The sequence below is a fragment of the Rhopalosiphum padi genome, chromosome 1, assembly GCF_020882245.1.
Source record: "Rhopalosiphum padi isolate XX-2018 chromosome 1, ASM2088224v1, whole genome shotgun sequence".
In the NCBI taxonomy this organism is placed as follows: Eukaryota; Metazoa; Arthropoda; class Insecta; order Hemiptera; family Aphididae; genus Rhopalosiphum; species Rhopalosiphum padi.
The window spans coordinates 90,741,793-90,757,854 of NC_083597.1; the positions used below are offsets into that span (position 1 = coordinate 90,741,793).

At 24.4% G+C, this 16,062-nt stretch overlaps 1 protein-coding gene across 11 annotated transcripts in view; it reads left to right on the forward strand.

Annotated features, from left to right (window-relative positions):
• The window catches only part of LOC132918660 (potassium channel subfamily T member 2), a 157,732-nt gene that overhangs the window by 118,055 nt on the left and 23,615 nt on the right, over positions 1-16,062 (forward strand). For all 11 annotated transcript variants that reach the window (XM_060980058.1, XM_060980057.1, XM_060980056.1 and 8 more), the window contains 3 exons: positions 2,794-2,873; positions 4,472-4,571; positions 4,713-4,911. In XM_060980058.1, the coding sequence (XP_060836041.1) occupies positions 2,794-2,873; positions 4,472-4,571; positions 4,713-4,911 (379 nt within the window). The remainder of the gene's footprint in view (positions 1-2,793; positions 2,874-4,471; positions 4,572-4,712; positions 4,912-16,062) is intronic.

Sequence of the window (16,062 nt, forward strand, 5' to 3'; positions counted from 1 at the left end):
AGTTTAGATTAATTCATACATTTATGTGAAATAGAAGTTTCAAAAACGAAAAAGATTAAAAAACATTTAACAAAAAAATAAAATAAAGTATAAATACTATAAGCGCAGAAACAGAAAATCAATCTTCCGAGAAAAATATAAACAATTTATATTATATTATCAACTTTCTAAAGCTCAGGGGACACCCACATTTTTTTTTTCATTTAAAAACGCTTAACAGCAAATTTGCATTTAGCAGAACTATGGTTATTTATTAATTTTAAATCAAGTTAAAGACATTTTTAAATAATAATATCTAACATACTCATATCTTGCGTAAAAAATATTTAAATATCGTAATAACCAATGAACATGTTCAAAATACAGCTTGTGTTCTTAGCTTTAAGTTTGGATAGTTTAATAATAAATCAATTATCCAATAAATTTGTGATGAATCTAATATTACATCTAAAAATTAAAAATTGGTTCTGAAAAACGCAAATTTACAGTTTTGTAGAAATTGTAAGACAAATACAATATAATATGCGGATATAGGCCATACTACAATCACTGTAGGATTTCCTGAATCATAGTTTAATCACCATAAAAATGTTTTTACCTGTTATTTAAAATTTCTAATACAATATAAAATGTATTATATATTTTTTATTAGATTGGAAAAATAGTGTTTTGCATAATTGCAAAATATTTAAATACAATTACCTTTATAAATAAATACATTTAATCGCAATACTATATCATTCAATTATTTTATTTTATACAATTATATTTTATTGTGATGTGTTAAATAGGAAAATTGAAAATGTAAAGTATAAATAATATATAGGTACAAGGCATCAAGAAAATTTGGAAACGTTTAGTATTCTACTACATGCTTATATAACAAACTTTCTTGATATACTTTAGATAAACTAATTATAGTTTTTGAATCATGCACAAAAATATAACACAAGTTAAGTATAGAAAAAAGTATAACACAGAAGTTTAGTTTAGTACAAAGAGAATTTCTTTAAATTTTCAAGCTATGATCAATCATTGTTTTTGAAATGCAATTAAGATAATACATTACCTTACCCATAAACTGTGATCTTTTTCTTTGAAACAATAACTTTTTTGACTTCTTAAAAAAAAAAAACAAAGGACTTCAAAAAATTTTGATTTTAAATTAATAAATAATTTAATTTTAGTAACCTTATAAGGTTAGATTATTGTATGTGTGCGTATAATTTTTAAACAGGTATATTTATTAAAAATGAAGATTAACTCTCAAACCAATATTTCCTCCGAAAAATCGAAAAAAAATTTTTTAAAGTAATTAGTAGGCCCATAATATCATATTTAACTGAAGCTGAACAGAGTGAACAGTATTAAAATATTTTAAAACAGAATTACAACATTTCATATAAACTTTGGCAGTAAATATACGTTTGATTAATATGGAACTTTATTTGGTTTTTAATTGGTACGATTAATTTAAACTTAATATTTCAATTGATTCTAAACAACAGTATATATTAATCGATAATATTAAATCATATAAATCGTATTTCAAAATAATATAATACGTAGAATATGTGCAATAAGATAGATTGCAATAAAATAAGAACCACTGGATACTTATAATTTTTAAATTTAAACAAATCAGATTATTATTATTATTTCATTCTTATAAGAATTATACGTCTTATAAATTGTGAAAATAATTATAAAATATAATTTACTCAATGCACGCAAAACTATAGTTATACACATGATACTTAGTAACCCAAATAGGTACTTAATTATAATAACTTGTAGATTTGTAGATTGGTATAATGATATAGGCTTTTGTCCTTTTCAGAAGATATTCGAAAAATAATAAATAATTTTAAATTAAGTTTAGGTAATAGATATATCTTAAAACATAATATAATTTTAAAAACCTCGAGATTAAATGTTTTTACCTTTATTATAATATTTGTTTGCATATAGCACAATAGTAAAAATGCTAATGTTAGTTGAATATTTATGTTTCCTATGATACATTTTTTCCATATCGCAGAGAAAGTATTTTAGTTACTTAAACACTTTTTTTTATATATCATAAAGTACGAAATTATGCAATTTAAAAATGAATGTTATACAATAAAATCGAATCTATGTGCTTTTATTTAGGTTTTATCAATATAGACTATATTTTATTTAAAAAGTTTTACCATTTTTAGAAATTTTTTTTTTTTAACTAATTTTAATTCGCTTCAAAATAAAATATATTTTTTCTATTTGTATTGTTATAATAATAAATAAATAATTATAAATATAATATTTAAGTTTTTATTTTTTGAACGACACGGTATATTTTTAGTTTTATATTCCAAAGCCAAATATTTTAATGAAAATATTATGATTGAATTTTTTTTTAGTGGGATTTTAAAAAAAAAATAGAGTAAAATCACTTATTTCTTATTTAATCCTATTAGATAATTTTTAAATTATCTGCGGAAAATTTTTTGAGTTTATATCGAAATAGTATTAATACACTTATACAATTTAAAATTCTATTTGTAAATATATGATTAGGTGTCTATTGGTACAACAAAAATGTATTTGTGTTTTATTTAATAATTATCAAATATGCTATTGAATGAAAAATATGACGTATATATTTTCAGATATTATAAGGTTATTTCAACTTTCAACAAATATATAAATATATTTTTCCTTTAAATCAAATATTAATTTAATAATTATATACTAATAGTAATACATTAATAATTGAATTATAATTTAATAATAACTCTATATTTTTTTCAGGGTACGAGTGGAATATTACGTTAACGAAAATACATTCAAAGAACGTTTACAAATATATTTTATTAAAAACCAACGCTCAAGTAAGTATTAAAGAAAAGAAAATATTTGAAAACAAATATAAAATATGAATGTAAAGTATACTTCGTTATAACTATTTAGCAAATTCTAAAACAAAAGTAGTGATAAAAAATTGTAGACAGTTTTAAAAGAAAGTATTTAAAGAATAATTCTTTGATAACAATAGTCAATAACTTTATTTTTTTTTTTTACCTTTCTGTGAAAAACTTATTTTTCACACAATGATTCTTTTTCTTTTAAAGAATCAATAATTAATTTTTCATAACATTTTTTTTTAAATCAATTGTAAGCATTTTTCAAATGCTCGTAAAATATAATACCAATATAGGTTATCACATTTTACTGTACAGACTTAAAATATCCAGCGATAAACTATTAAACCAAAAACATTATAACGGTGATTGCATATTTTTTTACAGTTTTTACTTCATATGCATTTATTATTGTATAATGTATTCGCATATGATATTATATAATATAAGACAACTTTGTCCTTTAAACAGTAAACAATATTCATCAAAAAATATTAATTTTGGTCATTTTCTTTAAAATATATATATAAGATACGGTTGATTCTAAAATTGCATGCTATAATCCATATTATTTTTTTAGTTCTATAATCTGAAGCAGAATACTTATTTAAAAATTTTAATACATAAGAACTAATAACATTTTTTTTTTTTATTTATAAGTATTCTAGCTAGTATAAAAGAAGAGTAAAGTGGCAAGGGATACTCTCGAAATATATAGTACGCTACTCCATGCATCTGAACTATAAAAACGTATTAATAAAAAAACAAAATGATTTGGTTTAATATTTAATATTTATACTCGTGAAAAAACATTTTTCAAATATATAAATTAAAAATACAGGTTCCATTTAAAAAATAAAAGCTTATATTTGTAGTGATTTTAACAGCAAACAAGAATGCGCAAAATATAGACGATGCAAAATATTAAAATTATACACGTATTCGAAAAAAAAATATTATTACGATTCGAAATATTCAGTATATCCTTTTAAAATAATTGATATATATATTCATATTTTAATGTCATAGACTGTAACTATTATTATTATTTAAAAAATAATATAAAATAATTAGTTTTATAGATATCCTCAGAGCTAAAATTTTAATTGAAGACTTATTTTATGTGTGTATTATAATCACATACATATATGCCAAAAGGGTTTTGAAATGCTTTTCATTTTATGTCTATTTAATGTTATCCTAGTTTTAATCAAAATGTCGTTAAAAACAAATATTTATGTCTCAAGGTAATTTACAGTCTATAAACAAAGTTTTCTTCTCTAAATATGATTTATGAATAATTATTTGCACTTCATACGTAGTAGTTTTTGTTTATATCATTAATTTAATATTTTAAATTACAACATACCTTTGATATTTATGCAGTCTTAAAATATATATCATATGCGTTCATCGATTCTAATACGTTTCGTGATTAATTCCTATTCTATTTTTTCCCCCCAATATTATTGATATTGATAAGGTTTTTTTTTCCAAGATTATTGATATATTTTCAGTTTTATTGAAATTCATGGAAATTAATATTCAACTATGGTTTTTGGTTATAGGTCTTCGTATTCGTATCGCAAATTTATTTTTCAAACTACTAACATGTGTTTTATACATCGTCCGCGTCGTACTCGATCAAGATCCCACGTCCGCGACTTGGTAAGCGAAAAACTTTTATAATACCTATCATATAAAAATATATTAAATCGAATAATTTAATTTGGTAATGTCGTAAAATGTGCTTCACGTATCCCTACCTTATTGTCATCTCTTAAACTCGTCCGTTTACATTATCCACAGTTATGGATGCAAAATGGGAAACAAAACCGAATTCCTATGGAGCCGAAATTTGACGGACGAGGCGTTTCAAGCGAGACCCATAATCAATTGGGATGCAATCCAATGGGTAAAACGACCGGTAGAGCTGTGGGTGATACAGTGCGGACTGGCGATTTTCGCACTCTGCGAATCACTACTCCTCACGTACATCGGTTACAAGGTAATTGATTGCATTAATTAATATGTATATGCTCATTAATATTAATTAATAATTTACGATAGTAAACACAATCGTTGTGTATTGTAAAAATTTAGTAACGCTATTTTTAATAGCTAAATACATTCATATATTTTTATGGATTTCTGTGGTCTTCCTAAGTACAAAAATGTTTACACTACCTAGTGCACCTATACAGTTGTGGGTTAGGTATATGATAAGTCATTGATAATGTTATGTACCTTATGCCAAAGAAGCAGTTTGGAGGGGACTCGGAATTAGCTTATCATATTCTAGTTGAAGTATTAAATCGTCTATTAATTAATTAAATTAATATTTAAACAATAAACAAGCAAATGTATAAATAAACTATTTTATAAAGTTAGGTGGCAGTAGAATAGACAGTGAGATAGGTAATATTCTATATAATACGGATATCCCATCCTATAGTAAACAATTCAAATTTCACTTATGCCTTAAGCGCAAAATTCTAATTTTGGTATTACCGTGATGATCAATTTAATTAAATTTAATATAATACGTTTTTATATTTAGCAGAATCATACGCAATGTATTATTTTACTGCAGTAAAATGCATTCTACTATTTACTATTCACTGGTATCAATATAGGAGCATAAAAGGATATTTTTATGAATGCATATAAACACAGTTTATGCTCTATTTTAGTTTATTTAAATAAATATTTTTAAAGAATGTTTACTCTTTATTAAACCTTTTTTTATACTGATAAAATTATTTATTATTTAATATATATAAAGATTTATTTACCAGAGAATACATTAACGTTAAGTATTATATAACATGTTCTAATGAAGCGGGTTTCATCGATATTTAATATCTTATTTAATAGTGTCTACTGCTTGTATTAAATAGACATCTTTCCATCTTAGGGGTTTTATTTTCAAAATATAACCTAAAATTTTGTTAAAAAATAAACAATTTTATATAAATTGTATTGCCACATACTACATACGTCATACTATAGATAATTTTCGATATTATAGAATTTCTATTAATTTTTTTTTTTTTTTTTTATTAAAAATTTGCATATGTGTATTTTTCAATCTTTAATTTTTTATTATATTTGACAGATATTGAGTAGAACTATAAATATATAATATAATACTTTTATAAAATTTTTAATTTACGTGTTACTATTAAACAAATGTAACATAGTAACAGTCAGTCGATAATTATTTTTTATTTTGTTTAAGAAATGTCTTATCATTTATTTCAATCGTTTTGGTGAAATGTATTATTTTTAGAAACAATAATAAACTAAAAATGCAAAAAAAAAAAAATGTAAAATAGTACTTATTTTTGACCAAATCTTGAATATATTTTATTAGTTTATCGTGATTAACTCTGAATCAATTATCGAATAACTTGATGTTCGTTTCTTTAAAATTTAGTTACGCTACAAAAAAATGTTCGTGCATCAAATTAAGAAAAAGATAAAAGTCACCAAAAATATAAAAATGTAGATTTATATTTCCTAGCTGTCTTTGTTTTTTTTTATTATTCAAAAGTGTAAAAGTATTACCAGAGTAATACCCAAAATACTTGTGGTTAGGAGGAAAGTTAGTTAAGATATTAATATTTTTTCATATAATTTATTAAATGCAATTTTTGATTCTCTTGAATTACATTCAATAATTCGTTTTAATATACATATATTAACACAGGAATTAAATTTGTTTCACAGTCTGTATAACAATAACAACTATACTTCTGCATCTTTTTTAAAGAATTCTATCGGAAGTTAAAAAAAATTAAAGTTGTAATCACTGCATTCATTTTTCTTTTATAAAATACATTTTTTTTAAATTATATTATTATTGCAACTTGATTTATACAATTATATATCATATTAATTTTTTATTTCTATTATTATTATATTGCAACAATAACCCAACTGGCAATTCAAAACATAAATGCTTAGAAAATATATATGACGTATGTTATGTATAATTAGTTAAAGGTTATTTCACATAACCTTTAGACAAAAAAACAAATCCAGAATGAATAAAAATACAATTACCATTAGTTAATCACATAATAACTAAGTAACAACTGACTGTGGGTAGCTTATCTAATCTTCTTATATAGTCTTAAAAATGTTCTAAAATAATCCAATAGATTATTTTTGAAAGTATTATTAGATAAACCATATAGACAGGCATGCAAAAAAATCACTAAACTCAGCGTCATAATTATATATATTTATTTTTATACATTATAATACGTCGTTATAATATTATAATAGCTTTTTAACAAATAACATTTACCGATTTACTGTTATAAATTATTACACAAGCAAATTTTAATTATGTTTATAAATTAAATATATATCTTTTTTATAATATATATTTAAATAAGTTATTTTAAAACATTATAAAATATTTACATGACAAGTAAATACCAAGTATTTATATTTTATACTGATTTTAATAACTTAATTTGACATTTCTTGTTATATTATGATGAATAATATTTTATGATGGTATACAAAAATCTAGGAATCAATGAATTATAATTGTATCGTATAGATTTCATATTAAGTACTAATATGAACAAAGTAAATAAATTGAAGTTAGCGTTAATTTTAAATATATTTTTGAAAAAAAAAATATTTTAACCAATGCCGCATACATTTTTCAATAGTTTTGATGCCATATATATTAACAACTTTTAAAAAATATATATTTTATATATGTCAAACATTTTCTTGAGTAATATAACTTTTTATATTAAGGCCTTGACTCTAGTATAAAATGCGACATACATATTATAAACATAACATTTGGATGTATATTATAATATCATGATATTATCCAGGTTTAACCATAAACCATGGGACGTTGGGGTTAGCTCAAGCCCCAGTGCACTAATGACAACCACATATTGAATACATTTCTGTAACACTGACCGTTGAAACACGACTGTCAAAGCAGCCATTATAAAAAAATCATATCTATACCTTTGTCATTAAAATTATAAGCTACTAAGTCAAGTAGGTAATGGGTACATGTGATAAGTATTATTTATTGAATCGTTATTATATTTTAATTCCAATACATATTATAGTATAAAAGTATTAAAATATTGCTTTAAAACAGTATCAACGTAAAATAATTATAAACGCAACCGAGTAACTTGGCCAATCGATAGGTGGAATCTGATGTTTTTATATACGAGGAAAAATGTACATTTTACATGCATTAAACGTTATAAATCATTGTTTAGTGCTGAAGATAACAACAACAGGGTTGTTGAAACACCCATTTACTAAAATAAAAGTAGACATTTTGATGATTTAGGTTTGTGTATTAAATATATACGACATTATCTATGAATATTCAAGGTATACAAATAAAATAAATAAATCTATTTTATTCTCTTTGTCAATTTTTAAAGCACACATCAACGCGTTTTATATTTTTTATTATACAGTCGTAATTTCCACTGCTTATAGTTATTAATACTTATTCGATATAAAATTATAACTATATTACTACTGTATAATATCATTTACTAAAATATAAATATGCACGTAATAAGTGAATAATATATTATATTACTCAGTGTCATTATAATATTGGCACTTGTAGATTATTCAATCAGTACTATTCAATGTATTGAATTCATGTTTCATACATAATATATCGAAAATGCTAGTAAATGTAAAATTATAGATAGTAGAAAAGATAGTATTATTTGAAATATAGTTAAAATATAAGCCACCTGACAAATAAATAACATTATTTTTTTTTATTTACTATGAAAAATATTTTTTAATATTTAAAACTTATTTTTATATCATCGATTCTCAGAATGCTTATTTTTTTTTTTTGATATTTAAAAAAAAATAGTGACTATTTTTAAAAAACCTTGAGAATATAAATGTATGAAATCAACAATTTCAATTATCACGAATGAACGCGTACCTATAGAACAATAACGTGTATGCTACGTTTACTATATAGAACGTGGCAAAATAATTCGCGTTCAAACAAATTAATACATTGTTATACAAGCTCAAGACAATGGAAATAATAATAATATATGGTGTCAAAACTCGATAGGTAGTTCTTGTCGTCAATTGTTTGGCTGTGTTTTTATGTGCTTAGAATTGGATAAATCTGGAGTAACTTTCATGCCATTCATCGAAATGACCATTTGAAATGTGATCTACTAGTAAGAATGTTTACTCGTTGCAAAATCTAGAATTACACCCGCAGGAATACACGACTATTCACTACTGTGGGCATTTGCCGTTCTATAATAAAAATAGTATGCTATTATTTTGAAATGATGTCCATACAATGCCCGAGGATATTAAATCGTGACTAAATTTATAAAAGAAATTCATAAAACTATTTTGAGGCTGTCGAAAGTATGACATTTTATTTGATTATTAAATACTAACTAACGTATTAGCATTACCTGTATGTTAATAAAGATCAATAAATAAAATGGGTTTAACGGTGAACGAGATTATACAAAAATAAATATTAAAATACAATTGGTAACTATAAAATAACTTTTATTAATATTTTACTGAGGTTTAAAAATGCTTTTGGTCAATATTTATAATAATATTATTAACTTTAAAATCACTAAAAATGAATTTATTGGTTGGATGGGAATAAATGTATACATTTTATATGTTGAAGAGGATGTGATATTGTACAGTAATTAAAATATCGTAAGTAAACATTGCCATGTTAACAGCAAACATCGAATAAACGAAAATAATGAAAAATATGAATTTACATTATTTTATTCAAATTATAAAATTATGTTATGTTTTAACTGTATTTTATAAAGGCTTATTTTAACAAAATGAAATATTATGGTATTTATATCGATACATAACGCATAATTCAAACTTAAAATAACAACCATTATTTTGTCTTTAATGTTAAGTTAAATTATAGCTTATTACCATTATATAAGTAACAATATCATTTTTCATTACCTATTATATTACCCAGTTTAAAGTCTCTCCCTTCATCATTACAATTTACAGCGAGGGGCTTCTCTACGCATCATCTCATAATACTAATTTCACAAAAAACTCACCCCTATCTAGAGTTATGTCCCTATGCAATGATAATTATTACTACTTTGATTTATTTTATAATCCATTAAATACGATAACTAAGAGTCACTTAAAGTTCTATACACTTTATTGTTTTCTATAATCAAAACCATTATAATATGGTTTGTTATCAATATAATATATTATATTATTACGATTTACCTATACTGCCGTTTTATTTTCCTTTTTAATATATTTTACATACTCCACTTTTATATTTATTTTGTTTAGTTTAATATAACTTATTAGAATTTTTAAGTATATTACGTGTTATTGCTTATAGAGTTTTTGCTCAATTTATTAATAAAAATAAATTATTATTATGCAATTTAGTAAATAGTTTTTACTGTTCTAATTGTTTAACTATCATGAATTAAAATAATTATTATTCATTTTTATTTTATTGTTAATTTATTTTCAAAAAGTGTATAATTCAAATGTATTAATAATGGGTCGTCAAAAAATGTATTAATTTACTGGTTCACTAAAATTTAATAGACCAACCATGGGCCACTAAACAATATTTAAGGGACTATTAGCTCACTATTAATTCATTTAATGTTTAGTGATTGTTCATACAACCCGACATAAGTTAATTATAATTTGTTGAATTTGTTTAAAACTATTTTAGAGTACTAATATTGATATATTATAAAATTTAAATTATACTTCTAAAAATAAAAAATAATGAATAACAGGCTAATGAAAAATTCAAAATAAAATATAAAATGAAATTTATTGGATAACTAGCTTTCTAGGAAATATGTATTTAAGCTCTAAGACAACGTACTTTTATCATATTTGCACATATTTTTCACACGGACGTGGATTTTATTGATGTATTATACCTCTTAATCGTATTTATTTTTTCACTATATATTCATTTCAATTTATCTTAAAATATATTTTGAGCATTAAACCTATCATCTATACATCAATAAAGTTTTATTCATACAAAATGTAGTTAGTTTAATATAAATAATAATTAAATATCTTCAGATTCACTATGAAATCACATAAAACACTATGTAAACGGTTGAATATCTCCAAAACGGGTATTTGTATTGAAAACTCCATTTTAATTTTGTGGAAAATTGTTTTCTAAATTAAGCGTCTTGACAAATCCTGGAAAATCTTTTCGAATTACATTCACCCTGTGACCCAGTAAAGCCCCAACACGCTTTCCCGCTGGCCACCATCGACCCGACTCTCAACCAAAACAGTTATAAATCGGAGTATAATATTCAACAACACACTAGATGAAACGTAAATGTCAATATTAAAACTCAGAAATTATTAAAATGTCGTCTCTAAACAGATTAAAATATATAAGCAATCGTCGTTTAGAAAGAACTTGGTATTTTTATATAGGTAACTGATACGACGTTGATCCGAATGGTCAAATTATAAAATGGCTTTATCGTGTTAAAAAATATGTTCATCAGATCATTAAATTTGAGTTAAGTTTATCGATTTACTTTGAACCTGAAAAATAAAACTCTATATCAGACAATCAAAAACCCTGTTGCTTTTACAAATACAAAGATATCTCTTAGAAAATTAAAATATATTTTTTTTTTTTTATTGAAAAGAAAAGATGCTTCGGCATCTGAGGTTTTTATCCTTTTGTACATGTTGAATTGTATGTTATTGGAAGAGAATAAAATTAAAGAGTACAAGTTTTAACATTACAATATTTACAAATATTATACAAATTGGTTAGACGTTAAAATATTATTCATAATAACATTTATAAGTATAACAACGGTTTGTTCATATCAATGTGATAATAATGTGGCCATATATTTATAAGATAATTGATTACGAAGAACTTATTGGATGTTTAGATATTATCATGATTAAGAAAGTTAATATAATAAATAGAAACCACAAAGCGTGTAAGTTGCAGTGAGATAACCGTAGATTGTGGTCGTACGATTAAACACAAATCCCTAGAGTAAAGACATCGATAGAAGCTTATGTTGAGAAATAATATAGTGTTAAGGCGTAGTTATAGTCCGTAACTGTGAAACTTTAATTTAAATCTGTAAAATGTTTGTTTATAAAGTCAAATAACTAATTTTCCTTGTATAAGTAGTAGCTATTTATAAGCAGCTAAACTCTACAAAATTAATAGTTTTAAAATGTATGATTTCTATACGCGAAAAGTGTTTATAAACCCTTCTATAAAAACTTTTTCTTTGTGGTAAAACTTAGTTTTAAAGAACCACTTTTGTTTATTCTAAATTGACCTCTCTCACACACACCAAATTATATCGTCTTAAGTTCGTACATTGTAAATTATTTTGCAATTAACTTTTCATTACATTAATATTCAAAAGAAAATACATTTTGGCATATAAATTATTATAGTCATTTAATTTATTTATTTGTTTGTTTAAATTTGACGCCGCAACGGGGTAATAACAGGTTTTATGCATTAATCAAGTTAAAACTTTGGATAATAATAATTGACGAATGCAAAAATTACGCTTAATAATGATAATAACCCAAGCGCTTACACCGGAATTGTATTATTTCGTCAATCGATATGAAAATATTAGCCACAAAATAAGTGAATTGATCAATAATCGTATACCTACGTATAATATTATATTATATGCTGTGGTTATGTATGTTAATTTTGTGCGCGCGATTCAAAGGGTCGAACAAGTGTTAAACACTAAGATAATGGTCAGAGCCAGTACCCATAGGGTAGTCGTACTTCCGTTTCGTAAACGCTATCGTTATCGGTCTTACAACGTTGTTCGTACAAACCATGTCGTTAAGATCCAACGGATCGGACGAGAACACAATAGTGAACGGATCCATTAGCGGATCAAAACAGATCAGTGGTTGTAAGCAATAAATGGGCTTGGCGTAATACCATAGCTAGAGAATAAAGAAGCAAAAAAATAAAAACCGGAAGAAAAACGAGATTGCAGGTCACACGAAACAGTGCGTAATTTACAAACGACGACGATGACGACGACGACGATGACCCGTAGTATTACAGTGAATTGAGCACCGGTCCACAGTGTTATACAATAATAATAATAATATCAACCACGCGGAATCAAATTGGAAAATCGGTAAGAAAAAAACAGTGCACGTCAACAGCGCTTTGCAGCAACAACGCCGTCTGTTGTTTCACCGGTATGGTAATTAAATTCCCATTGATCCGCATACGGTTAATTTCCGAACAAATAAAATTTACCTCTATTATGATAATAATAGTAATAATAATAATGTGCTCGTCTAGTCCTCAGCCTTTCCGGTACCTATGTCTCTGCCTGGCGTGCGAATGGCACTCCAAACACACAGCTTGATCTCTTTGTAACGTGTCCCTCCCCGTCCGCGACGTTCAGCTTATGAAGTTCGACAATCTGCGTCGATGTCGTCGTTATACACGTGACCACGTAATATTATAATATTCCCCGTGGAATGTAATAATGAGCTATAACGAAAACGTAAAAAGTAGTGTTCGGGCTGAAAAAAAAACGTAAACCTTTTCAACTGTGTGAGAACAACAATATGTGGGTATGCATCCCCATCGATAATTTATTGAATTAATTTGAAAAAATGTGTTATTAGCAGACATAATATTTTTACATGGACTATTTTGAAAAAATTTTGAGAATGTTAAATGATATATTTTTAGATCATGTAAAAATAAAAGTTTTAGTTTTTTTTGTTTTTATTCAAAAACCGATTTCCCATATTTTAAACTACTTCAAATATTACAAAGTTACAATAATATATATAGAATAAAAATAAACATATATATATTTTTTTTATCATTTTAGTAACCTTTTTGTACTTTTTTTACGCTGAATTGTATAGAACATTGGTATATAAAGACACAAAATACAATGAACATATTTTATAGAAATAAAAACTAAAATGTGCAAAAATATACATTGAACATTTTTGAATTTGAAATCCATACCATCAACGAAAGAAATTCACTTCGATTCAGGTTTCTCTTTTTTACTTTCCCAATAAAAATACAAATTCGCAAGTGCCGAATACTTATAATAACAAATATCATACTATTACCGCTTCAATCATACGGAAGAATATCAAATTTAGGCATCATATTTGAATCTTACGTATAGATAATAAAAATACCAAAAATGGCTAGATAAAATACGACAATTGGACGCGTTTCCTAGGAATTATATAACAACAATTTTTTCTTAGTTTTTTCTACAGATTATACAATATATTACATAAGTATCTGCGCTTGTATCCCAGGATTGAAAAACAGCTTATCAGCCTTAAATCACATGCTGTAATATATTTCTTATACTATGACTGTTGTTATTAGTATATGTTATTTTTAATTTATAAAACCAATTCTATACCCAACTGTAAACATACTATGATTATATTTCCCAAATATTTTAAATAATATGTTCGATAAGAATATTTTATTATTCAATTGTAATTCATTGACTTGGCAGTTTATATATTCTTACGCAATTGTTTGTTATCACAAAGACCAATAGGTTTTTAGTTTTATAACTAAAAAAAAAACAAAATAAATTAAAACACTTATAATTATAAACTTAAGATAAAAACCTACATAACAATTTCAAACAACAAACTGTCAGCTATTACCTAAATATATAATTATTTTTCAGAACTCCATATTATATCATATATATTTTCGTAATTATTATTATTATTATAATTATAACCATTAATTAATATTATACTTAGTTTTAAGATTGTCTTGAATTATATTCTAGACATTTTTTTAACTAAAATAAATTGTAGAATTTTCACTATAATGAACTATGAAAACCATAATAATATAATTATTCAGATCATATTACCTCCGAGGTGTTGCATATACAATTTAAATTACTATTACTATTAGATTATATTAATAAATTTAGAGTAATTTTATTTTTTAAATGTCTGTTAAATTTGATCACTATTAAATAATTTTCAATGGATTAATTTATATTACACGTACCAACGTGCATGTATATTTCCGGAAATATAAACACAAATAAACAGTTTTTAATTTATGAAAAAAATGTAGAATTGGCAAATGTATTCATTTAAAAATCAGGTTCTCATATACAACATTATAAAAGTAACAATTGTGAGCTTTGTTTCCATTTTCCTACCCATGCAGTACACTGTTCATTGAAAAATATAATAAATCATTTATTATACGTCAAAAATATATAATGACTAATCTGGAGTTACTTATTTGATTCAGCATTTATTAAACTGATAATTAATATTGGTATCATGATTAATGGTATTAACTAATTCTTGTTTTAAACAAACCATAGGTACAAGTTAATTATACATCAGAATAAACTTACCGGCAATTATCGTATTTCCATTTTCATTTTTGAATGATCGAAGTCGCTAATAATCGCAACATATCGAGGAGTAAAAATTAAAATAAAACAATTATTTCTTTAGAATAACATCTAGACTAGATACAATATCGATAAAATAACTACTTAAAACTTCCTTGGCAAACTTACAGTACAAATAATAATAAATAAAAAAAAAAATAGGGCCGACAGAAATAAATAAAAATAAATATTATAGAAATCCAATAAGTTCCTTGCACTACGTTGTACGCACACTGAATCTATACACTGCTTAAAAACAAAACTAAAAAAATAATTTCAATTAAAAATGAATACCAATGCTAACACCGCATACTTCTCGGTATTGCTTGTATAAGTTTACACGCTTATGTTAATGTTAATGAACTGCACTGAGGGTGAATCAATACTCCCAGAGTAATCAACACAAGCACTTCAAATGCATATATAGTTGCTAATACTTTATTGACTTTCAATAATTGTGCAGCTAAACTACGATTTTCTATACGTTATATTATGTCATGAACATAACATTAAATTGTAGGTATAGTATCGAATCGATATCTAATGGTAGATATACATATTATTTTAGCTAATCACGTGTGATCAAATAAACTGATTAGTTTCGGCTGACGTAAAACGAGATTGTGTTCGAATAAAAATAGACA